Source organism: Manis pentadactyla, chromosome 4, assembly GCF_030020395.1.
Source record: "Manis pentadactyla isolate mManPen7 chromosome 4, mManPen7.hap1, whole genome shotgun sequence".
Classification (NCBI taxonomy): domain Eukaryota; kingdom Metazoa; phylum Chordata; class Mammalia; order Pholidota; family Manidae; genus Manis; species Manis pentadactyla.
In genome coordinates this window covers 170,546,846-170,570,709 of record NC_080022.1, presented here as the reverse complement: position 1 = coordinate 170,570,709, position 23,864 = coordinate 170,546,846, and the positions used below count along the sequence as shown (strand labels likewise).

Below are 23,864 nucleotides of genomic sequence, written 5' to 3'. Positions count from 1 at the left end.
CTAGCTTAACCCAAATGTGGAGGAACTGCTCCCCATCTTCCCTTGCCCTGGCTTAGTTTAGCATGGATCCCTTTCCTGGCCCAACACCCACAAATCCCTTCCATGGGCAGGGGCTATGCTGCACATCATAAAATATCCCAGCTGGAAGCAATCCCAGAGACCATCTGGATTAATCTCCATTCTACCAGTGGGGAAGCTGAGGTTTCTTGAGGTTGTGAGGCTTGCCCAAGACCCACAGTGCTGCCTCCACAACACAACACCTGTTTCCAATCAGTCACTAAGTCTCCGGTTCTGCCTCTGAATTATCTCTGGATTCCATGCCCCTGTGCCTTCTCACCTGACCCCCACATCAGCTCACGACTCCCTGCTAAAATCTCCTATGGCTCCCTGGCACCCACAGGATCAAAAACAATCAGCTTAGCCTATAAGACTCTCGGACCCACCCTGGCCTCACTTGCCTATCCAGTCACTTATCTGAGGGAAGTCGTGACTGATGATCACACCCTGCTATCCCACATGAGCTAAACACTGTCATCTCTGAGTCTTTGCCCAAGTCCCTTCTATGGAATGCCTTCTTCCCTGCCCTTATCTGATGGATATCCACATTTCATGCAAGGCCTTTTCAGAGTCCTTTCTCTTGCTGAGCTATTGTTATGCTTGGTCACAACCCCACCTGGACTTGAGCTCACTGAAAACTGCATGTCCTATGCACACTGTTGTTTGAGCACCCTATGCAGGGACTGACTGGCACAGAGCAGGTGCTCAATAGACAGTGCCCTGAATAAGAGAGACTCTGGTCTAGAGATGACACATGTCCTTCACCCAATGGTGCTCACTCCCTGCTGATGGTGACTGTTCACCCCCATCCCTCCCCTCCAGCAGCCTGACCAGGATTGGAAGATGGGGAACCAGGCTTGGCTGATTTCCTCCCCCTTCCCAGGTACAGTTTTCAAGGTTTCCCATTTTGGAGGTTGGTGGAACAGGCAGAGGGAAAAGGAGAGCTGGCAAGAGAGCCAGCTAACAAGCCTTTTCCATAGAGGAAGAAGGCCCTGGAGCCTGACAGGCCCCCAGGAGCAGTGACAAGGAGCAGGGGGTGGGAGGTGGAGTCTGCAGCCTGGATGCCCCCCAATGCCCTACACACTCTATGAAGGGTGGGTCTCACAATTGCCTCCTCTCCTGCCCCTAATTAGCAGCTGTCCCAGGCCAGCGCCCCAGCCAAGGCCTCTTTTGTGTTCCCAGATTCCTGGGTGTAAGGTAGCCTCATTAGTGCCCAGAGACCATCTCATCTCCAGGGAGCAGGCAGACAGAAAAGGGGGGGAACCAGAGGCACAGTGACCCAACTCTGGCCTCTGAGCACCTTGGCGGTCATTCTTTGGGCCCAGCCTGGAGACGGCCCCCCTTGAGGAGGCTAATCTTAGACTTGCCTTTGTCTGGCCCCGGAGTAAACGCAAGCACCCATCTCTCCCTCACCGCCTCAAAGCGCTATAAACCCCAGGCCTTTGGTAGCAGGTCATAGTCGATGGTCTCCAAGTTCCAGGCTATTCGGACCACTGCGGACAGCACATTTCCTGGCTACCCCACTCTGAGCTCCAGACACCATGAATCCTCCCTCTACAAAGGTAAAGACCCAAGAACAGAGGGGCGCTAACTTACCATACCAGGGGAAGCAATGAGAGCACTTGCTCCACAGGCTGGGAGAAAGGCCAGAGGTGTCTCTTCCTCTTTTTTCTACTTGGGCTCTGAGGCAGGGGACTGGGTGGACCCTTGGATGAGAATCTGCCTTGGCTAACATTACACTGTGCTCTATTCTCCTAAGAGCTCATGTGTATTGAGCACTTACTATGTACCTGGCCCCACTGTATGCACCTGTCATCTCATTTCCCCTCCCAGCCCTGCACAGTAGGAATTACTTAATACCAGGTTATGAGTAAGTCCTGCCCCCTTGGTACAGTAGGAAACTGATCCAAAGCCAGAGTTCAGTTTCCACTGCAAGGGGACAGGCAGATGAGACAACTTGGATGGCACCAGCCCTTGATTTGCATGGTGTGTGTGTGTGTGTGTGTGTGTTGGGGCTGGGGTCCGGGGACAGGACCAAATGGGACCTCTGTTCCCTGAGAGTACAACTTCTGGTGCAGACGGACACAACGCACCATTTCATGGGGTGGGGGTGGGGTCCAGCGGCGGAGAGCACCCAGAGGAGGGAGGGATTCATTCCGCCTGGGGAATCGCAAAGGACTTGCTGGAGGAAGACCCCGGGCAGTGTCGGGTCCTGAGGATGAGCAGGTGAAGGAGCCAGATGGGCGCGCAGAGCCCCTCAGAGGGCGCCTGTCGCAGGCAGGAACAGTGAGGAACTGCGGGGGAAGAGCACAGGCCCGGAGCAGCGCTAAGCCAGCCGGGCAGGGCCTGGGAGCAGGCTGGGCGCGGGGAGGCCCACGCCGGTGTCCCTCCTTCACAGGCCTCCTGGGCCGCCCTGACGCTGCTGCTGCTGCTCTTGATACCGCCGGCGCTGCTCTTGCCCGGGGCGGCCGCGCAGCCCCTGCCTGACTGCTGCCGCCAGAAGACCTGCTCCTGCCGCCTCTACGAGCTGCTGCACGGCGCGGGCAATCACGCAGCTGGCATCCTCACGCTCGGCAAGCGGCGACCGGGACCTCCAGGCCTCCAGGGCCGGCTGCAGCGCCTCCTGCAGGCCAGCGGCAACCACGCAGCCGGCATCCTGACCATGGGCCGCCGCGCAGGCGCAGAGCCAGTGCCGCGCCCCTGCCCCGGGCACAGCTGTCCCTCCGCCGCCGCCTCGTCTGTCGCGCCTGGGGGTCGGTCCGGAGTCTGAGCCCTGAACCCTGTCCTGGCCCTGCTCTCTCCCCTCTGCCTGCCTCGTGTCAATCCCCCAGAAAAAGGACAATAAAGACGAGTCTCAATGTGGCTAGTCTCTGTTCCTATGTGGTCGCGTCCCGCTCTGAATGGGGCTTGAGAGTCTTGCAAACTACAAAGAACCGGGGACCTGGAAGCCCAGACCTGGGGCGCCTCTGCTTTTGGTGTTAAACTCGAAGCACTCAACGGATGCGGAGCTCCCAGAGCAAGGAACCGTGGAAGGCTCCAGAGTGCGGAGAGAACCGCATAAGTACATGCCTGGAGGGGTGGATGAGGGACAGAGACGTCCCTAGACGCTCCACTAGTCATTCTGTATTTGCATCGGGATCTTTATAGTGAGACACAGGAGGGAAGGGAAAGCAAAGAAGGCAGCACAGTGGAAAGGAGTTCAGCTGTGCAGGGGCGAGAGCTGAGGCTGGAGGGAATATGAGGTTCAACATAAACAGTCCAGAGTGGCTGCAGCGTGGGTTAGAGGGTGTGGGGAGCAGTGAGGAGCTGGAGGGGATCAGTGCAGCCCAGATTTTAAAGGCCCTCACACAAAAAACCATCGGGATTTGCACCTTATTGTGTAGGTAGATAGGAGTCATGAGAAGTTCTTAAGCAGGGATAGGGCAAGATTTTCCTGCAACTTAACTGAACACTGGTTGAATTGTGCCTCCCCTCTTCCCACAATTCATATGTTGAAACCTAACCACCACCCAACTCCCCAATTCAGAATATGACCTTATTTGGAAATTGGGTAGTTGCGGATGTAATTAGTTAAGATGGGATCATGCCGAAGTAGGGTGGGCCTCTAATCCAGTAAGACTAGTGTCCTTATAAAAAAGAGGGGAATTGGGACATAGAAACAAATACAGGGAGAACACATGTGAATATCAAGGCAAAGGTGGGGTGATGCATCTACAAGCCAAGGAACACCAAAGATTGCCAGCAACTCACCAGAAGCTAGGAGAGAGGCATGGAACAGATTCCTCCTCACAGCCCACAGAAGGAACCAATCCTGCCATCATTTTCATCTTGGATTTCTGGATCCTCCAGAACTGACACAATAAATTTCTGTTGTTTAAGCCACGCAGTTATGGTACTTTGTGACGGCAGTCCTAGAAAAGTAAATATAACACTTGAACACAGACACACAGAAAGATGTGGTACGTTTAAGCAATCTAGTCCCAGATAGTGCCTGGCTTAGACTCTGGGGGTTAGGGGCACTGGCCTGCCCTCTCCCCTACCCATCTTCCCATTCTCACTGGTGTTAGCCGTTTTGTTCAGGGAAACCACCACCCTAAGCCATCACAACAACTGTCCATCATTTTCTCCTTCTCTAACGAGAAAGACCTGTGCCTGGTCTCAGCTGGGTTCTTGCCGCTGCACTGGTTCCGCCTTGGAGAGGATAAGAGTTCAAAGCCCATTAGCGTGCCTTTGGAGGTTTGCCAACCTCGACTCGGTCAATCTTGAAATGATCTTTCTCCCCCCAAAACTTGCCTCCAGCCTCTCTTGCAGTTGAATGGCAGCAGAGAGGGGGGTTATATCCAGACGATTGGAAGAGGGAGAATGGAGAGACAGCAGTTCTCCAACACACTTTCTGTGTGCCGAACACATGCACTAGCTATTAAATTCTTACAGCTGCGGGAAATACAATTATTAGCTTCATTTTGTAGATGAGCTGAGGCTCGGAGAGGCTGTCACACAATTAGTAAGTGGCAGAACTGGGGTTCTACCCTGAGGACACCAAAGCTCTTTCATCAACCCCGCTGCGCTCGAAGGCAGTTCTCCAGAGTGCCCTCCGGTAACTGAGGCACAGGTGTGGGTTAAGGAGTGCATTCTCGAAGTTGAGCTCCCAGCCTTCCTTACGATTCCCCATCAGCAAAACTAGCCTCTTTAGCCCTCGCTGTCTCACCCTGGAGTGCAGGAAGCTGGGGGTGCTGCAAGTCCAGCAGGCGGCACTGTGGACCAGACACCATTCCCAGCGTGGGTTGCCCGCGGGGAAACCCGTGGGGCGGAGCCACAAGGAGCAGCCAGGGACCCACGTGTGGGGCGTGACCACCCCGGGAAGGGGCGTGTCTGTTATTTAAGCCCCTCCCCACCCCTCGGCCCAGACTCCAGGTGGGCGTGTCCCGAATTCCCCACGGGGACGAAGCGCCCTGTCCGCTCCCCCAGAGAAGGGACGCCGAGAGAGTTGAAGGTGTTGCCGGCTGCCCCTCCCCGTGCGGGACCACGTGGCTGGCGCGGGCCGAGCCCGGGGGAAAGAACCTGGCCCGTGGGGAGGGGGGAGGGGTGCGCCGAGGCGGTGCCGAGTCGAGAGCAGAGAGCTTCGGGGTTCGTAGCAGAAAGGCTGCGGCGGCCGCGCCGAGAGGGAGGGGAAGAGGCAGGCGGGCGCATGGGGCGCCCCGGCCCCGCCGGCAGCGCGCCCCCTCCGGCCTGGCCGCCCTGAAAGCCCCCCAGCGCCTCGCCTCGAACCCGCGCCCTGAGGCCATGCCGGTCATGAAGGGGTTGCTGGCCCCGCAAAACACCTTCCTTGACACCATCGCCACCCGCTTCGACGGCACGCGTGAGTGGGGCGGAGGCTGGGGTTGGGGATTAGAGCTGGGGCCAAGAGCTCATCGGCACCAGCGCTGGTCTCCTGTATGTGCTGAGACCGAAGGCGCAGAGACAGAATGGAGTTGAGAGTCTAGGAATTCCCGAAGCCGCGGTAAAGGAACAGGACTGGGAGCGCCCTGTGAGGGGGGGGGGGCGCGGAGAGGGCCGCCGGAAGCGGGGGTCAAGGTTGGGAGGTGTGACTGGAGACAGGAAAGGCTCTTTGTGCAACAAACCGTGGAGAGGCCTTGGGAGCCGCCCACTCCTGGGCAGAGCTCTGCTGGGGACGTGCATGGGGGTATCCGAGACGCTGAGGTCGCACGAAGTGGCCAGAAGCCCTGAGGTCTACTCCCAGACGTCTCCGGCATCACCTACCCCTCACCGGCCCCCAAAGGAAAGGAGAGAGAGAAAAGATAAGACTCCGGGAGGACCTTGCTTGGATTAAGGTCACGCACCCCAAATCACGGCGTGTCTGTGTCCGAGGGAGGAGAGGCAGAGGAAGGGGTGGTCCGTGTGACGGAGGGAGCTCTGGTCGCCCACCTCAGCTTGGGTTCCAGGTTCAGCACCTTGGACAGCCCCATTCCAATTTCCCGGTCTCTTCTTCCGCCATTCCCTTTCTCTACTTTGAAGCCTAGAGGTCTGCCCCTGCCCTCTTTGGGCACCCTGCCCGGGATCGGGAAGGTGGGGCGCGGGGGAACAGCGGTACCTGAGGGCCGAAACCGAGCCGCCGGGGGCCCTCCCCGCCTCCCTGCCCTCCCCCTACACACACCTCCCTTGTTTCCATAGCACCCATCACCGGGGCAACAGGCCCTGGGATGGAAGAAGGAGGCTGCTGCCCAGGGCCCAGCGCCTCCCAGGCAGCCTCAGTGTCCCCATCAGTCGCCCCGCTCCCAGACTCTCACACTTCTTAGCGCTTCTCACCCCCACCCCGGGACTGGTTGTGTCAAGGGCCCATTCCCTCAGCTAAGACTCTGGCCCACAAAGCCCCCCTGTCTCCTCCCACCCATTGGAGCTAGAGGGAGCCAGCTCAGGTTCTGCTGCTGGGATTGCTGGAGCCACAACTTCACTGCCCAGTCCTCTCGAACTTTGAGCACTGGGGACAGATGCCCTGAAATTAGCTAAAAGGGTGCTAAAAAGAGGACCTTTCCCAGAATGCAAGGGCCAAGGACACTCCTCATCACTGTCTCCCTCCCCCAACAAAGGAGATTTATGAGTTTAGATAATCTCTGCCTTTTGGTTTTCTACCAATAACATGGGTGTAATGTCACCAGAATCTCTGCCCTGTCCACTCTCTAATAGGATGACAGGATAGCAGCTGTGGATGTATTTTGGAAGCTGTGCAAATGTGGGGGATCATTTCATCTCTCAGTGTAGCATGCACAATGTGCCAGGACTTGTTCTCCCCAGGTAACTCACATAACTCTCACATCAACCATGCGAGGAAAATAAATTATCCCCGCCTTTGAAGATAAGGAAGCTGAGGCATAGAAGAGTTTAACTTGCCCAAGGTTATATAGTCAGTCAGTGGCAGAGATGGAATGCAAGAACCCATGCCCTCACTCACCATGCTGTGCTGCCTCCTACAGTAATAGCTCACCAGCTTGAAGGCAGGGGCATGGAGCTCATAACCTTCTCCATTCCCTTGGCAATCTCTGTCCCAGGTGCAGGCCACCCTTAAGTCTTTGTCCTTTTGCACTATCTCTTCTTCCTCTCATTTCAGAATGTCCTAAAGGGAGATCTAGGAATCCCCCAGAAGCCTGGGAAGTTTCTGGCTCTGTGACCTCTGACCACAGCTTGGGGGAGGTACTGCCCACTCGGAAGTGGAGCTCCCCTCCTGGCCTTGACCTGACCTTGACCTCTTCTTCCTACAGACAGCAACTTCCTGCTGGCCAATGCACAGGGCCCACGAGGCTTCCCCATTGTCTACTGTTCTGACGGCTTCTGTGAGCTCACAGGCTACGGCCGAACTGAGGTGATGCAGAAGACCTGCAGCTGCCACTTCCTCTATGGTCCAGAGACCAGTGAGCCAGCCCTGCAGAGGCTGCACAAGGCCCTGGAGGGTCATCAGGAGCATCGTGCTGAAATCTGCTTCTACAGAAAGGATGGTGAGGGGGTCTGGCTTGCCCTGCAGCCCTGCCCAGACCCCAGACCTTATCCAGAGACCACTTGGCACAGTGGAAGCTTGGGTGCTGGTCCCACACTGCTACAAGCTGATTGTGTGACACTGAGTGCATCCCTGACCCTCTCTGAGCCTTGGTTCTCCCATCTGGAAGGTGAAGGAGTCAGCTGACATAATCTCTGGGGTTCTTTCCAGCTCTAAACCTTTGCCAAGCCCTTTGACTTTGCCCAGGAACCAAGGAGGATTAGGGGGAAAAGGATCTCATTGTCATGGGCTACTCCCCCTCCATCTCTCCATACCTACAGGCTCAGCCTTTTGGTGCCTCCTGGACATGATGCCTATCAAGAATGAGATGGGGGAGGTTGTGCTTTTCCTCTTTTCCTTCAAGGACATCACTCAGAGTGGAGCCCCAGGACTTGGCACTCCAGGAGGCCATGGAGACAGTAATCATGGTAACTGCATGTCTGGGAAAGAAGCATTGAATGGGCAGGGTCCTTGCCCAAGGTCACACAAGACCTCTCCCTACCCAGCCTCATGGGAGTGTCCCCACTTATCTCCATACCCTTGTTCCCAACAGAAAACTCCCTTGGCAGGAGAGGAGCCAGCTCAAGATTTCGATCTGCTAGGAGGCAGAGCCGGACTGTCCTCCACCGACTGACTGGCCACTTTGGACTCCAGGGCCAGGGAAGCATGAAAACCAATAATGTGAGTCCTATCTCCACCCCAGCATCTCCCAGTCATGATTCAGAGGCACTCTGGTTACTGTTTCCCTGCTTCCCTGTCTGGTCTCTCTCCAGGGACTCATTCTTCTGTCTCCCAATTTCTTTCCATTCTATCCTATGTTCCCTTGTATCTCCTTCCATCTCCATCTCCCTTACTTCCTTGGTGATTGACATTACTCTACTTGGACAATGTCACAAGGATGGGGCTTTTAGAAGCAATCACATCACCTACCTGTAGTTGATAGGGTTACCTCATGATGGGTAAAATCACATGCTGTGTTCCTAGGGAGAAAGCCCCCATTGGAGGCCTGGCTTTCTCCTAGCGCTGTGTACCACTCCTAGGACTCTGATAAAGCCTCAGGATTGAGTTTCTAATCCTCTGTGTAGTCTATTAGGGCCACAGGGGATGGAGTATGCCAAGCCAGCCTCCTCTCACCCCTGGTTATACTTTTTCCCCACTGGGCCCCCAGAACCCAAGAGGATCTTGAGGGAGAAATCAGTGACCCCTCACACAAGGGCATGTGCCCGATTTGTCATTATCTCCCTCTCAAGCAGGGTGAAGGTCATGCCTTATAAATACCCCCCACAAAACATGATTGATTCAAAAGGGGGCCTGAGCAGAGAAAAGTATGGCAGAGAAAAAGGTCAGGTGCCAGCCCCTGAGCCCTCTCCTGTGTCTTCTATCTCCACAAGTGGACACAATTATAGTGCCCACTCCGCCCTTTCCCCATCCCCTGCCTCTCCTTCCCCCCAGCCTTGGCTCCTCTTTTCCCCAAGTGTCCCCAACTGCCACCCCTCTCCCCTTAGAACGTGTTTGAGCCAAAGCCATCAGTGCCCGAGTACAAGGTGGCCTCCGTGGGGGGGTCCCGCTGCCTCCTCCTCCACTACAGCGTCCCCAAGGCCATCTGGGACGGTCTCATTCTCCTCGCCACCTTCTACGTTGCGGTCACCGTCCCCTACAATGTCTGCTTCTCGGGTGATGACGACACCCCCATCACTTCCCGACACACCCTTGTCAGTGACATCGCCGTGGAGATGCTCTTCATTCTGGGTCAGACCCTCTGCCCCACATACCCTGGTGGGCGGCCTGGAGGGACCCACTCATCCAAGCTTTGCTGCATCCTGGACCCAAGCTTACAGAGGCCATCCATTTCTGGGTCTTTAAGTCCTAACTGTCCATGTGCCCTGACCCCTGACCCTTGTAGCCTTCAGCCTTTAAACCTTGCTTCCCAGCCAGAAGCCCAATCTGTCTTCCCCAGTCCTGCCTACAACTCCATTCTGGGTCTCTAAGGCTTATTCCTAGCTCACCGAGTTCCTAGGCCCCTTGACCTAAGTTTCTGGGCCAAGGCCCCTTAGTAACAGCCTCTTGCACCCCCAGATATCATCCTGAACTTCCGCACCACCTATGTGTCCCAGTCCGGCCAGGTAGTCTCTGCCCCTCGTTCCATCGGCCTCCACTATCTGGCCACCTGGTTCTTTGTCGACCTTATTGCTGCTCTGCCTTTTGACCTGCTTTACGTCTTTAACATCACTGTGGTGAGTGACCCCCATCCCACAACGCAGCCTAGCCCCCCATCTTCAGTGCAGCATCTCCTGTTAGGGGACCCACCTCAACCCAGACTCAGTCCTCCCCATCAGTCCATCTGTGAATAGTTGTCAGTCACCTGGGATGGGCAGAGTCCCATGCTAGGTGCTGAGAAGGAGCTGAGAGAGAGTCTGTGCTCCTGGGGAACTCAGCTTACAATTTCCGAGGGAGGCTGAGACAAAACGAAAAGCTAACTAGGGCTACCAAGGCGATGTTGGTCTGATGCCGAATGAGTGGTACTTTTCACATTTTTATTTAACAAACAACTGATGAGCATTTAGCTGTCTGCAAAGCAGTGTGGGGCATGGTCACTGTGGAGAAAAGGGACAAGGGTTCGGCCAGCAAGCAGCTAAGCAGGTGAGGGGGCAGGACTACTTGAAACGCAGCAGGAACAGAAGAGGTGAATGGAGTGAAAGATGGGGCCCAGGTGTTGCTGCATGGGGACTGGGCACAGAGCTAGCTGACCTTGGAGTTCCAGGCTGGAACCTGGGCATATGTAAAACTGATCTGAAATCTAGCCAGCACCTGGGAAGCACCCCAGTTGGACAGAGGTGACAGTGGTCTGGGAAGGGCTTGTGAGAGAGATAAGAGTAGAAGTAGGTCTTAGACAGAGAGTAGGATTCCGCTGGCAGGAGATGAGGAGAGCGCGTCTGGGGGGAGCACAGTAAGCCCAGACTAGTGGGTAGAGGCTGTGCAATGCATCTGGAGTCAAACAGTGCCAGGACCTGTGTCCTCCCAGCTCCCCGGGGACCACCTGGAGGTGCCCTGAGCTGTCAGCTCTGCACCCAGCTGGCAGATATTAGGTCTTCCTAAGTCCAGGGTGAGGGAGTCCCACTCTGTGTCCCCAGACCCCCTTGGTTGTTTGGTGGGGAGGTGGAGAGCAGTTTCCCTGTGTGCTCCTCTCTCTGCCACACTTAGCTATAGCGGGAAACCACCTACACGCAGCCGGATTTAACTAGCCGCCAACGGGCTGTGGGCCTCTTCTCTTGACTGTGTACACGTGTGTGCATGCTCCCACACACGTGCATGTGTATGTCTGCCCCGAGGCACTGGCCATTCTAACAGAATACCCCACCCCTCTCCATGAGTGCATCCCTTGCCACCTGTGCCCACCAGGCTGTGTCAGCTGGGCAGCTGTTCTTGGGGGGTAGGAAGAGCAGCAGAGAGCACCCTACCTCCTCCCAGGCAGCCCCCTTCTCTAGAACCTTCAGGAGCACTTCATAGTTTACTAAATCTTTTCACACACATTATCACACAGGAGCCTCACAGCAACCCTTCAGGGCAGATTCTCTTATTCCTCTTCTTCAGAGGCAGATGCACAGGCTCAGAGAGGTTAAGTGGCTTGCTGAAGGTCCCATAGCAGCGGTAGGCAGGAGAGGGGAGCCAGGTCTCCAGATTCCTAGTCTAGGATTCTTTCCAACATTCCTGGCTTCCCAGGAAACCAGGGGGACCCGAGTGGATAGTCTAGCATAAGGGGAGATGCAGGGCAATGCTGGGACTGAGTGAGGCAGAGCAAAGATAGGAATGAGCAGGCACTGGCAGAGCTGGGGACTTAAAGGAGCCAGACTTGGGACATTCTAGTCCAAGCAGAAGGAGAGGAAGGCCTCAAGGGATGGACTAGGGGAAGCCCTGAAGGACTCAAGTTTGGAGGCAGGCACTTTGGGAGCTGGCATTGGAGCAGGCATTAAGCTCTAGAAAGAGGGTGAATCAGGGCTACCTCCTTTCCAACTCCTTCACCTTAAATAAGATAAAAAAGGCCAGAGGTGGCTCAGGAGCTGTGTAGGGCCAAGGCTATGGGGATTGTGGGGAAAATGGAAGTTCCTATGGCTGGGATCCTCACCTGACCCTAAACTACTTGATGATGTAACTGGTCTACTGCTAGGCTAATGCTTCCACATCCATTAGCAATGTGCTCTTACTGACTGAGTCACTGTATAAAGAGCTCCACCCAGTGCTCTGGACAGAGGCAGAGAAAGAGGTGGATTACAGACCTGCAGACTGCTGGATGCAGATGTGATTCTAGTGCTCGACCTACCACCATGAGAATAAATCCGGGTATAAACCCTTTTACCCCAAGAATGTTCCATTGTCATTTCTTGACCTCACCAGATCCATAGTGAACTTGCCTAGGGCTGAAACCCTCAGGCAAGACAGGATGCTCCTGGAGGTCCCTGAAAGGACAGTGATGGGCCTCCATACCAAGTTCCCCAGGCACTGCCCCACAGCCGCTAGCCTCCAAGCTACCCTGCCCAGAGTAGTGAGAAGACAAGGCCTACAACTGCTCCTCAGCTCTGAGATTGGAAGGGCTCACTGGAGCACTGAAACCACAATGAAAACAGTTGTAGTGGTAATGTTAGCTAACGTTTACAGGACACTTTCTAGGTGCCACTGACTCCATCAACCCCCACCTGGCTCCACAAGGGCTGAGACCTTGAAGCCCAGGTTCCCTCTGCCTCTGCTCTCATTCCCTCAACATCTCAGCATGACCCTCTCACCTGCAGCTGAGGATGGGGAAAGGTCCCTAAATTTGCCCCTGTCCACAAGCCTCTTGCCTCTTCCCACTCTACCATGCTTTGTTATGTCTCATGGGGTAGCTCCCATCACGACTGCTGTCATCACTAACAACCAGCTCTTGTCCACAGCTGATTGTGCCTAGGACACGGGGGACTTTGATCAGGGGTCAGAGATCATTCTCTCTGTTCCCCTACCTTTAACCAGGACTTGCCTTTTCACCAGCCTGTGGTGCTAAGAGGCAGTACAGCACAAAATGGCCTTGGGTGTCAGCCCAGATTTGAGCCCCAGCTCCAACACTTCCTTGGTCTTTGACCTTGAGCCAGTCACTATCCTCTCTGAGCCTTAGTTTACTTATCTGAAAACTGGGAACTATGATGATAATTGGATTAAAGGCATTATTTTTTTTTAAGGATTACAAATACTTAGTCCAGTGCCTCACACACACAGAATGTACTTACTAAGTGTTAGCCCTGTTAGCCCTGATTAGTTTCAGTATTATTATCCCTGCCACCAGCCCCCTCCACATTTCACAGTCACTTCCTCAGGACAGCAGGGATGTTTTTCCTGCTATAGCTTCCCCAGGCTCTAGGGCGCTGGTGGCTCGGCACTGGGAGGGTATGTGGATGGGAGGGGTGGGAAGGCTCTGAGAAGGTGTGTATGCTGACGGCCGCCCCCACCGTACCCCCACAGACGTCGCTGGTGCACCTGCTGAAGACGGTGCGGCTGCTGCGGCTGCTGCGGCTGCTGCAGAAGCTGGAGCGGTACTCACAGTGCAGCGCGGTGGTGCTCACACTGCTCATGTCCGTCTTTGCGCTCCTTGCCCACTGGATGGCCTGCGTCTGGTATGTCATCGGGCGCCGGGAGATGGAGGCCAATGACCCGCTGCTCTGGGACATTGGTGAGCCACTGACCCCAGGCTTTCACTGACCACCCATCCACCTGCCCTGTCCACTCAGGCCCTCAAGCTGATGCCTCCACCAGTACCCCCACCCCCCATCCCACATTCTTCCATTCATCCAACAACGTGCACTGAGCTCCTTCCAGATCAGGTGTGGGAATACTGATTTGAAGACAAGGGCTCTGTCTTGGCAGGACCTCACAGCCTGGCAGGGGAACAAGACTACGGATGGAAAATCAAATAGAGCACCAATGGCAGGAAGGGTGTTTTGAGCAGAGGGAACAGTCCCCCTGCCTGGACCCTTTCAGTGGCTTCCCACTGCCCTCCAAATAAAGTCCACACTTGGTCCACACCCTACATAGCCCCACAGCCCTCTGTCTCCACCTGGCTTCCCTTTCTGCCATGCCCCCAGCGCTGCAGCCACACTGGCCTCCCTCCAGCACCCAGGGTGGACCGCTTTTTCACTTATGGCCTTGAGCATGTTTTCTTCTCTGGAATTCTCTCCCTTTGTCTTCCCTTCGTTCTTCACCTCAGTGGCTTTTCTGTTTCCTGCAGTCTCAAGTAAAATGCTGTGTCCTAAGGGAGCCCTTCAGAAACCAAACCTTTCCAACAGGATTGGCTTCCCCTAACCCATTAAATTCCTAAGATGCCCTATATTTCCCCTTTTAACTTGCTGTCCACTGTAATGATTTATTTCATGTCTCTTTCCCCTCCTGACTATAAGTTCCACCAGGGAAGGGAAAATGTCAGCCTGGGTCAAGTCCCTGCACCTTGTACACAGGAGGTGGTCAATAAGCTATTAGAGAGTCTAGGGGCTCCCGAACAGTCAGCAGTGTAGGAATTGGTAGCTTTGGATTGCAACTGTAACCAATTCACCCCTGGGAGGTCCAGGCACAGGCTGCTCCACCTTCCCTGCTGCTAGCCCTGTACACCTCCCTCGCCTTGGTAAATACTTGTCCAAGGTCAAGCACAGGCAGCTCAGGGAAATCCAGTTTTCCACCACTTGCTAGTCAGAGCTCCTTGCATCCTTCCACTCCCACCCCCAGGCTGGTTGCATGAGCTGGGCAAGCGGCTGGAGGTGCCTTATGTCAACGGCTCAGCAGGCGGCCCGTCGCGGCGCAGCGCCTACATTGCTGCGCTCTACTTCACACTGAGCAGCCTCACCAGCGTGGGCTTTGGCAACGTGTGCGCCAACACCGATGCAGAGAAGATTTTCTCCATCTGCACTATGCTCATAGGCGGTGAGGCTGGACCTGCCAGACCCTGGGGTGGCCCTGCTAAGCCCAGTGTGCAGATGGGGAAACTGAGGCCCAAAGAAGGCAAGGTGTCCTCCCACATCCAGACAGTCATTCACTCATTCGCTGACATTTCCTCAGCACCTACTACATGCTGTTTCCGGGGCATGCCACAGACATGGCCTCTTTGAAGGGAATGGAAACCCAAATCCATGACCTAATGGGGGTGCATGAGAGGAGCATCAAGTCTGACCCCTGTCGGGACCACCCTCCATTCCCTGTCAGTGCCCCAGCCGAGCCCTGGCACATGCAGGAGCCCACTGGATATCTCCTGAGCCTCTCCAGGAACCCAGAGACCTGTCCAGGGCCTAGTGGGTTTGGGAGGAGGGAAGGGGAGGAAGGGCGACCGTCCCTGACCACTGCCCACTGCTGCTGCTGCAGCGCTGATGCACGCCGTGGTGTTCGGGAATGTGACAGCCATCATCCAGCGCATGTACTTGCGCCGCTCGCTCTACCACAGCCACATGAAGGACCTCAAGGACTTCATCCGCATACACCGCCTGCCGCGGCCGCTCAAGCAGCGCATGCTCGAGTACTTCCAGACCACATGGGCGGTCAACAGTGGCATCGACGCCAACGAGGTAGTGCGCAGGGCTCCCGGTCCCCTCTGCGTGGTGGCGCAGTGGGGAAGAGGTCATCGCTTCTCTGGGTTTGGAAGGGAGGTAAATAGGGTCCAAGGTGGCTGAGGTGCTGTTCACAAAGGCATGTGCCTACACAAATCCACATCCCTTTTCCTTTGCACTAGAATATGGGAGCTGAAAGGGGCTCAGGCCTTAGCTAATGCCATGATCCCTTCAGGCAACATTTCCCAAGCACCTGCTTTGGGCCAGCCTCTGTGCTGTGCTGGACACAGAGAACTCAAAGGTGATTACACTCAGCCCTTGCCCTCAGGGAGACACTAGCCTGGTGAGGGAGACAGACAGGTAAACAAATAATTATGCAGTGAATGGGACTCGCCAGGCCAGGACTCTGCTGGAGGGAGGTTGGTGCAGTGGGACCCTCACTGTGTCTTGGCCTGGAGGAGCCAGGGAAGGTGGCACAGAAAAGGGGACATTGTGAAGGACAAGAACAAAATCAGTTTGCTACCAGGATGTCATTCCAGACAGAAAGAGCAATAGGAATACAGTCCCAGAAATGTTGACTCAAAAGAGCAGGGTGAGTTCAGGGAACTGAAAGTAGTTCAGGGAGCCTCCAGGAATGGGTGTGTGAGTCCTGTGGGATGGAGGAGGAGTGGAGTGCAAGGGAGGGGGCTGGGCAGGCAGACAGGCCCAGCTCATAGATGGCCTTGAGTTTAGATTTTATCCTGCAAAAATTTTAGGCTGGGAGTAGCCTGGGGATCTAGGAGATATTTCTGAAAGCATGGGACTTGGTGATTAGCTGGTGGCAGCAGAGGAACGCAGAGTGGTTCCCAGGTTTCTGGCTTGGGCAAAGCAATGGGATGGAGGAGTTACAGGAGAAAACTGGGCTTAGGAGTGAAAATGAGAGTCCAGGGTTGGGCCATGATGAGAATGTGGTGTTTGTGGGAGATCCAGGTGGAGGTTGCCCAGTAACGTAGTTGAAAATACAGGTCTGAACCCAGATGTAGGGCTCACAGGAAGTATGGAGCTGGTCGCCGTGTTGCAGGAAGAGTGTCAAACATTAGAAGACAGCTGATGGGGCAGGCTGAGGAAGAGGAGCCAGGGGCGGAAATGGGAACAAGAGGGAGAGGTCGACAGGCCAGAGTGGCTGATGGGCTCCATAAAATGGATGGAATTTTGAGCATTAAGTTTGGTCTGTAGGTCACTGGTAATGCTCAAGGTCTACTGTAACCGTGTATTTTACAGAGGGGGATACTGAGGCCCAGCGAGAGCAAATGGATTGCCCAAAGTCCACAGAGATTTAGGAGCAGAAACGACTTCTAGTCTCCTAACTCCTGGTTGAAGGCTGAACCACCAGGGATGGTCCTTGCATGTGTGGGGCTGAGTAACCAGGACATGTGTGAGTGGCCAGTATGTGTAGCCATGGGCAGTGGACAGACAAGAGAAGACCTAGTCTCTGTCCCAGAAACTGGGCTGGGACGGCTACACAAAACCAAGATTGAGGTTAGACAGAAGTCTTCCTGAAGGTCAGAAATGTGTAATTTCAAAACAAAGGGCAAGTTGGAGCTCTCTCCTTGGAGACAGCGCCGCACATTTGTAGAATTCAAGTAGCAGCAATAGGGGGATGGCCAGAATGATCTATGCCCCTTATGCAGTTACTGCGTGACTTCCCAGACGAGCTGAGAGCTGACATTGCTATGCATCTGAATGGGGAGATCCTGCAGCTGCCGCTGTTTGGAGCAGCGAGCAGGGGCTGCCTGCGGGCCCTCTCCCTGCACATCAAGACCTCATTCTGCGCTCCAGGCGAGTACCTGCTGCGCCGTGGGGACGCCCTGCAGGCGCACTACTACGTCTGCTCCGGCTCGCTTGAGGTGCTCCGCAACAACATGGTGCTGGCCATCCTGGGTGAGGATCCCACTACTACACACTGTGTACCCTGGAACCTTCCCCCAGAGGCCTTTGGGGTGGCCAGGAATCTAGGGACTGGGATACCCCTAGTGGAAATATGGAATTCCTCCTGAGGAGTACTCTTTCTTGATCCCTTCACCCTACTACCATTCCCTTTTGACCATTCCCCTTGGACTCTTCCCTACTCCTGTTGGCCATCCCCCAACCCACTAACCTTTCCCCAGTGACTGTCCCCCAGTTCAAATGGTCCTTTCCCATTGTACCATCTCCCAACTCCATTGACCCTTCCCCACTGACCCTCAACTCCATTGACCTTTACCCTTTAACTGACCCTTCTGGCCATTTTTTTTTAATCATCCAATTCCATTGATCATTCCTCCAGTCTTACTGGTATTCCCCCATTGATGAAGTCTCCCTACTTCATCTTTCATTCTCCACTGACCTTTTCCCCCACTCCATTGATTATTTCCACCAATCCCATTAATTGACTCACCTTCAGCCATCCTTTGAATGCACCGACCATTCTCAAATCCACTGACCACCTCCTGCTGATGTATCCTGATCCCTCTGCCCCAGCTGACTGTCCCCATCCATTGCCCACAGGGAAGGGGGACCTGATTGGGGCAGATATCCCCGAGCCAGGCCAGGAGCCTGGGTCAGTGGCAGGCCCAGGCTGTGTGCTGAAGACCAGCGCTGACGTGAAGGCACTGACCTACTGTGGCCTGCAGCAACTCAGCAGCCGAGGGCTGGCTGAGGTCCTGAGGCTCTATCCCGAGTACGGGGCTGCCTTCCGGGCTGGCCTACTCCGGGACCTCACCTTCAACCTGCGCCAGGGCTCTGAAAACAATGTATGTAGACCCCCAGCGGCCTCCATGTCCTCCAAGATACACTCCTTCAGAGCAGACCCCACCCCCCAATCCCAGAGAGAGCCTGACGCATCTCCTTCCCCCTGAAAACATCATCTCTCAACTCCAGGCACCCCCTTCCACTGCCCCTCCCATGCTTAACGTCTTCTAACCCTGCCGACCTATTTCGCTGGCCGTCACTCAGCCCCACCGTTCCTCTCTCAGGACCTCTGCTTCCACTCTACTCACCTATTTCCTGTTGGCCAACCCTCAGCCTCACTCCAGACTCCTAAAAGGACCCTAATTTTGGAAACAGTCCCCCTCTCCTTTACTCCTCCTCTGTCGAGTCCCTCTCTGGGCATCACCCCTGGGGCTTCCTCTTTACTCACCAAATGTTTCCTGAGCCAGTTTGGGTTTAGGCTCTGGGCCATACCCTAGCCCTCTGACTTACTTTGCCACTCAGGGTTTCTCTGAGTCGGAGCTGGAGGTACCTCTGTCTCAGCTCCACAGAAAGGCCCCACGTTCTCAGCCACCACAAGACGGATGGGTGGGACTAGACGGTACTTACTGTACCAGGAGATGGGGAGGGACCAGTCAGCTTGATTCCCCCACCCGTGTCCTTGCAGGGCCACAGCCGCTTTAATCGATCCCCTCGCCTCTCCCAGGTAACACTCCCTTCCTGGGTGGGGTGGAGGTTGCATGGGGGAGAGGCTTGGAGTAGGGGGCACCTCTCCTGGGCACTCTGTGGCAGGGAAAAGGGACAAGGGATGGGGAGCAGCACCTGCCAGTGATGGCTAGAGCCTAATGAAGGGGCCTGTTGTGCACTGTCCCGCGACATCAGCTGCCCCCTTTGCCCACAGCCCCGCTCGGAGAGCCTCGGCTCCTCCTCAGACAAGACCCTGCCATCCGTCACAGAGACTGAGGCTGGGGCAGAGCCTGGGGGTGGTTCCAGGCCCCGTCGGCCCCTCCTGTTGCCCAACCTGAGCCCAGCACGGCCTCGGGGCTCCCTGGTCAGCCTTTTGGGCGAGGAGCTGCCCCCATTCTCAGCCCTTGTCTCCTCCCCTTCCCTGTCCCCATCACCATCCCCTGCCCTGGCTGGCCGGGGCCACAGCCCCTCCCCTCGTGGCCCCCCCAGGGGCTCTGCTGCCTGGAAGCCCCCCCAGCTTCTCATACCCCCACTGGGAACCTTTGGACCTCCGGACCTCAGTCCCCGGTGAGATGCCAGCCTCCCCTGCTTTCCCCATGCCCCTGCTGGTTTCCAGAACCTCTGGGCTCCGACCCCAGCATTTCCAGCAGTGCTCCTCCCTGTCTCTGCCCTGTCTGCCCACCCCACCCTTCCCCATACACCACAACTTGCAACCCCACCCCTCTTTGACTGCTGCCCCTCCCCAGCTCCCTGGAACAGATGCCCCCATTCACCCTCTGCCTGCTCTGCTCTGGCCCTTCCCTCTGTCCCTGGGACTGATGACTACTGTCCCTGTCCCAGGATAGTGGATGGCATTGAAGATTCTGGCAGCACAGCAGAGGCCCCTGCATTCCGATTCAGCAAGAGGTCGGAACACCCTAGGCCCCGCTCGCAGGCCCCTCCTACAGGTAAAGACTTCAACTCACAGTCACTCATTCATCTGCCATTCATCCGTCCATCCATCCATTCATCCATCCCACATGTAGTCGGGCCTGCCATGCGCCAGGTGCTGTGCTGTGAAAGAACAGATAGACCAGACCTGGCCCACACTCTTAGCTCCCAAAATAGCTGGGGAGACCCCTGTATACTCAGATAAATGATTCCAGAGCAGGGTGCAAAGTACGACGACTAAGACAAGAACGGGTAGGAGAGGAGGTACCCCCAACTCTCCCTCCTAGAGAAGGGGACAGTTGAGATGAGTCTTAAAGGGTGGGTAGGAGTTTGAGGGGTGGAGCAAGGCAGTTGTTGGAAGAGCATGCTGTATTCAAATACCAGAGATGCTCCATGCTTAGAGCTGGGACCAGGCGGGGCAGGGGGGAAGGGGTTGGAGAAGTTACAGGGCTTCAAAACCAGCCTGAGGAATTTGGGCTTCCTGTCATCCTGACCCCAGAGCTGCTTCTCCCCTGACCTTCTGTCTTCCCAGTGACAGGAGGGTGCCTCACCCAGGCCATGCACTGGTGTCACCTATACTCACCCCACATCTCATTCTACCTGCAGGGACCAGGCCCAGCCGGGAAGTGGCCACTGAGGCCAAAGAGATGAAGGAAAAAGTCTGCAGGCTGAACCAGGAGGTGGGTTAGAGCTGGCTTCTCCCCTCCAGCCTTGAAGAACATCATCCTGGGGTCAGAGATGCGTCTCCTATAAGAGCATTTCAGGGTTTGGAGCCAAGTTCTGGTTTTGTATATTCACACTAGCTGGGTGACCTTGGGCAAGTCCTACAACTACCCTGAGTTTCAATTTCCTCATCTAAAAATGGGGAAAATAATACATTTTTCCCAGAGTTGCTGAGGATGAGCTGAGAGCACACACATGCTTGGCCCAATCTCTGGTGCACTGTAAGTGCTCAGTGACTGGGCGTCACGCCTTCGCCGCTGGCTAGGTCGTCCAGCCTGAAAAGAAGGTCTCTCCTCTTCCATCACTATGGGGTTCTCTCTCGCAGGGACCCACCCAACACCAAGTCATGGTGCTCCAGTCTTCTCCCTTACCCAAGTCTGGGAAAATGTGCTAAGCAGACACAGGGAGGGTGGAGGACAGGGAGGCTGAGAGTCTTTCAACCCTGGGAGACCTGGACCTTGTTTGAATCCTGATCAGAAAGAGCCCAGATCCTGTATGCCAAGGCTCTGCCTCCACCACCTCCCGGGGGGATCTTTGCGCTGTCGCCACGGTGCAGCCAGACTCAGCCCTTGGGAGTGGGCCTTCCCTTGGTTCTGATAAACATGATCGGGCATCCCAGGGAGGCAGCACCCTGGCTGGCTGGGGCAGGGAGCCTGGTGCTGGAGGATGGCCCAGTCCCTGTTCAGCAAGATTGAGGGCCAATTCTGCTTCCACTCACAGTTGTCTAGGCCAGTGGTTCCCCTGCCAGCCCCTGGAGAACCCATTGAGGTGCAAAGTCCTGAGCCTCACCCAATTTGGAATGTCTGGGGTAGGGCCCAGAAATCTACATTTTGACAAGTTTCTTGTTGATTTGTACTCCCTGCAATTTGCAAAATACTGAATAGACACTTGAGCATGTGTGATGGGATCACCTGAGGGGAAGGCTGGGTCTCTGTCACTTCACAGCAGTGTGACCAACTTGAGCCCATTTTCCTGCATCTTATAAAAGTCAGGGGCAAGAGCACTGGCTGCTCTCCCAAATCCTTTTTGGAAGGAGGCTGGGTTATTTATATCTAGACAAAGATAACCCCTCCCCATTGTTACTCTCAGGGTGGCCATGAGCAGGCGCGGCTGTGAGAAAGCTTTTAAAATCGAGAAAGGAGGTGCAGCCAGGACGAGGGTGATTGTTGTGGCACCCAGGAAACAATTTTATGTGTTTTCAACAGATCTCCCATCTCAACCAGGAAGTGTCTCAGCTGAGCCGGGAGCTTCGACACATGATGGGCTTGCTACATGCCAGGCTGGGTCCCCCAGGCCACCCAACAGTCTCAGCTTGGCCCCCAGACCCTCCTGAACCCCAGCTGAGGCCTCCATGCATCTCTCCCTATCTGTCTGGACCACCGCCTGACCTCCAGGATACTACTTTTGCTGAGGTCCACCGCCCGGCCAGTGTGGGGACAGCAGAGATGGGGGTTTCCCCTGCTGACCTGAGACCCTCCATGCTGTCCCCTTACCCCTCAGAGCCTGACCCTCTGGGACCCTCTCCAGTACCAGAGGCCTCACCCGCAACCCCAAGCCTCATGAGGCACAGCTTCCGGTCTAGGTCAGACACGTTCCACTGACCCTGGCCCCAGGCCCAGGCCTGTCTGGGGTGGGCATTGCTGCCTGCCACCCAGGGAGGGGCTGGGCCCCGTGGCCTCCTGCCTCGGGACAGTAGCCACCAGCTGGTCTGGTGGCTCTGGATTATCTGGACTTTTGAACAAAGCCTGGTCACTTCTCACCCTGTTCCCTTTTCCAAACCTTCCCCCGTCCTCCTCCTCTGTGAGGGGAGCCACCTGAGGCCATGGAACCCAAAAGGCATGAGACAGACTGCAGTGCCCACGGGGCTGGGCAGATGAGATGTCCTGCTTTCTCCCCAGGACCTGGAGGCAGGTAGAAATGGGGGAGGGGGGAGGGGGAAGGACCCCCCAATCCAGCCTGGGCAGTCAAGACAGGCAGGAGCAGACTGGATGTTGGGGTCTAAGGCAAGAGGAAACAGACTGCAGATTCCATCGTGGAGATAGCTTAGTGATACTGTGAGGTCTTCTGTCCCAGCCCCTGGGTCTCTGCTGGAGATCTTGAAAGCAATGTCACCCCGAGAGGGGCAAGTTTGAGATCCTGGCTGGCACTTGAGCAACCCAATACCGCTTCGGCCTCCCACTACCAGTCCAGGCTGGAGGGGATCACCTCGCCCCTTCAGCCCACACAGGGAACAAGCTGATTACCCCCAGAGAGGCATCCTTTGGCTCTCACAGTGGGTATTTTTTTTTTCGAAATATGAATGCGTTGCCAATATTAAAAATCAGAATTCACATAAAAATCCAGATATTCTGGCTTCTCTAAAAAATCCTGAGAGATCTGGCAATCCTGGGCCCAAATCCCACCTGGCAATAATCAGCTGGTGTTGGGTACCCATTGTCCTCTTAGATGATGCCTGCATGCTCCACTTGTCCACAGTCCCCTGTTTCTTGAGCATCTGATGCCGAGCTAGCTTCCCTCTTTGGATTTCTTGGTCCAGCCTCTCGGGGTAGTTGAGTTTGCAATCCCTGTCTTGAAGTGCACTACCAGGTTCCGGTGCCCCAGCAGGAGCTTTCTGGGCACAGCGATGTCTGTTTCTACCCCTGGGTCTGGGCCTCAGCCTGTCAACATCTCTGTTTCTGTCTCTCTACAGGCTGTCACTGAAGGTGGTCTCTTCTGCTGCCAACAACTCGAAACAGTACCAGCAGCACACCCTACCCCACCCCCAGACCTCAGCCAATTCTCCCCACTTCCAACATGGTCTCTCTCAGGGCCCTGACTTCTTGCAAATTCACCCAGGTCTCCAGCTCTCTTTTACCACCCAACACCCTGGGCTCACTTTTGGATAGGAAATAAACTCTTTATTTTTGTAGTTGTTGGCTCTGGCTGTTTCTGGGGGTTGGTCTGAGAGCCCTAGGGCTTTGTAGGATCCTACACAGCAGTCACTCCCCACCGTACCCCAGGGCCCTGTTGCTGTCTCTACGAAGGGCAAAGGCACCAACCAATCCACTTGGCACCGCATTCACGCCACCAGAGGCCCCAGGGATGAGGTAGAAACCTTAATGAGTCACTGTGGGCCCATTATGCCCCCTCCTCCCCTACCCCAGTCACAGCCACAGATCACAGTGTGTAGGAGGAACAGAGTTCTGGTTCAGGACCACCACCAGCCCTGGAAAGGTGGTCCACTTGACTCCCCACTGATCCTGTACTTGTTGCAGACGAGGTACAGCAGGGTCTTGGGGAAGTTTGTCACATCCAAGAAACTGCTAAAAATCCCACTCTGACTCATCATCTTTGCTCTCCCAAGACCCCTCATCCCTTTTAACTTTCACTTCTCCAGTAATCACCAGGGGTAGGTGTGGTAGGGGTTATGGATGTTTGGACAAAGGCACCCTGGTGACCAGATGGAATTAAGTGTGGCCAGTATTGTGGCAGGTTGTTCCAGACAGTCTGATTTTCCTGCTCATGCTCCAGAGTGTGATTGGCATTGGCTGGTGTCATAGGAACAATGCTCACAGCTGTTTCTGGAGTGAGCTTTCATTCCATATGTGTTTTGAATGTCCCTGGGGGTTGGATTCAGAAGCAGAGGAGGTACTGGTCTGTACTGGGGGGTAGGGGAGTGG

At 55.4% G+C, this 23,864-nt stretch overlaps 2 protein-coding genes across 4 annotated transcripts; both read left to right on the top strand.

The window, feature by feature from the left end:
- The first annotated feature begins 10 nt into the window (after positions 1 to 10).
- Positions 11 to 2,906, top strand: HCRT (hypocretin neuropeptide precursor). 3 transcript variants are annotated; one of them, XM_036882986.2, is made up of 3 exons: positions 11 to 940; positions 1,510 to 1,619; positions 2,456 to 2,906. In XM_036882986.2, the coding sequence occupies exons 2-3, from the start codon at positions 1,599 to 1,601 to the stop codon at positions 2,825 to 2,827; spliced, it is 393 nt and encodes a 130-aa protein (XP_036738881.2). In that variant the 5' UTR covers positions 11 to 940; positions 1,510 to 1,598; the 3' UTR covers positions 2,828 to 2,906. The 3 variants fall into 3 exon arrangements, with proteins under 3 accessions (XP_036738881.2, XP_036738882.2, XP_057357476.1); XM_036882987.2 differs by having other exon boundaries at positions 1,507 to 1,619; XM_057501493.1 differs by having other exon boundaries at positions 896 to 940; positions 1,481 to 1,619.
- Positions 2,907 to 5,017: 2,111 nt separating this feature from the next.
- Positions 5,018 to 23,074, top strand: KCNH4 (potassium voltage-gated channel subfamily H member 4). Its single transcript, XM_036882950.2, has 16 exons — positions 5,018 to 5,416; positions 7,314 to 7,547; positions 7,867 to 8,013; positions 8,139 to 8,266; positions 9,091 to 9,334; positions 9,662 to 9,819; positions 13,073 to 13,280; positions 14,327 to 14,521; positions 14,957 to 15,156; positions 16,809 to 17,058; positions 17,665 to 17,909; positions 18,533 to 18,571; positions 18,767 to 19,119; positions 19,393 to 19,499; positions 20,089 to 20,162; positions 21,411 to 23,074. The coding sequence occupies exons 1-16, from the start codon at positions 5,341 to 5,343 to the stop codon at positions 21,804 to 21,806; spliced, it is 3,054 nt and encodes a 1,017-aa protein (XP_036738845.2). The 5' UTR covers positions 5,018 to 5,340; the 3' UTR covers positions 21,807 to 23,074.
- The last annotated feature ends 790 nt before the right edge of the window (positions 23,075 to 23,864 follow it).

Bases quoted from the DNA above. Each gene is read 5' to 3' on its own strand.
- KCNH4 (XM_036882950.2), top strand. From the start codon at position 5,341: ATGCCGGTCATGAAGGGGTTGCTGGCCCCGCAAAACACCTTCCTTGAC. The intron at 9,820-13,072 runs GTGAGTGACCCC...GTACCCCCACAG, and splicing joins ACGTCTTTAACATCACTGTG to ACGTCGCTGGTGCACCTGCT. The intron at 18,572-18,766 runs GTAACACTCCCT...CTTTGCCCACAG, and splicing joins GATCCCCTCGCCTCTCCCAG to CCCCGCTCGGAGAGCCTCGG.
- HCRT (XM_036882986.2), top strand. From the start codon at position 1,599: ATGAATCCTCCCTCTACAAAG. The intron at 1,620-2,455 runs GTAAAGACCCAA...CCTCCTTCACAG, and splicing joins TGAATCCTCCCTCTACAAAG to GCCTCCTGGGCCGCCCTGAC.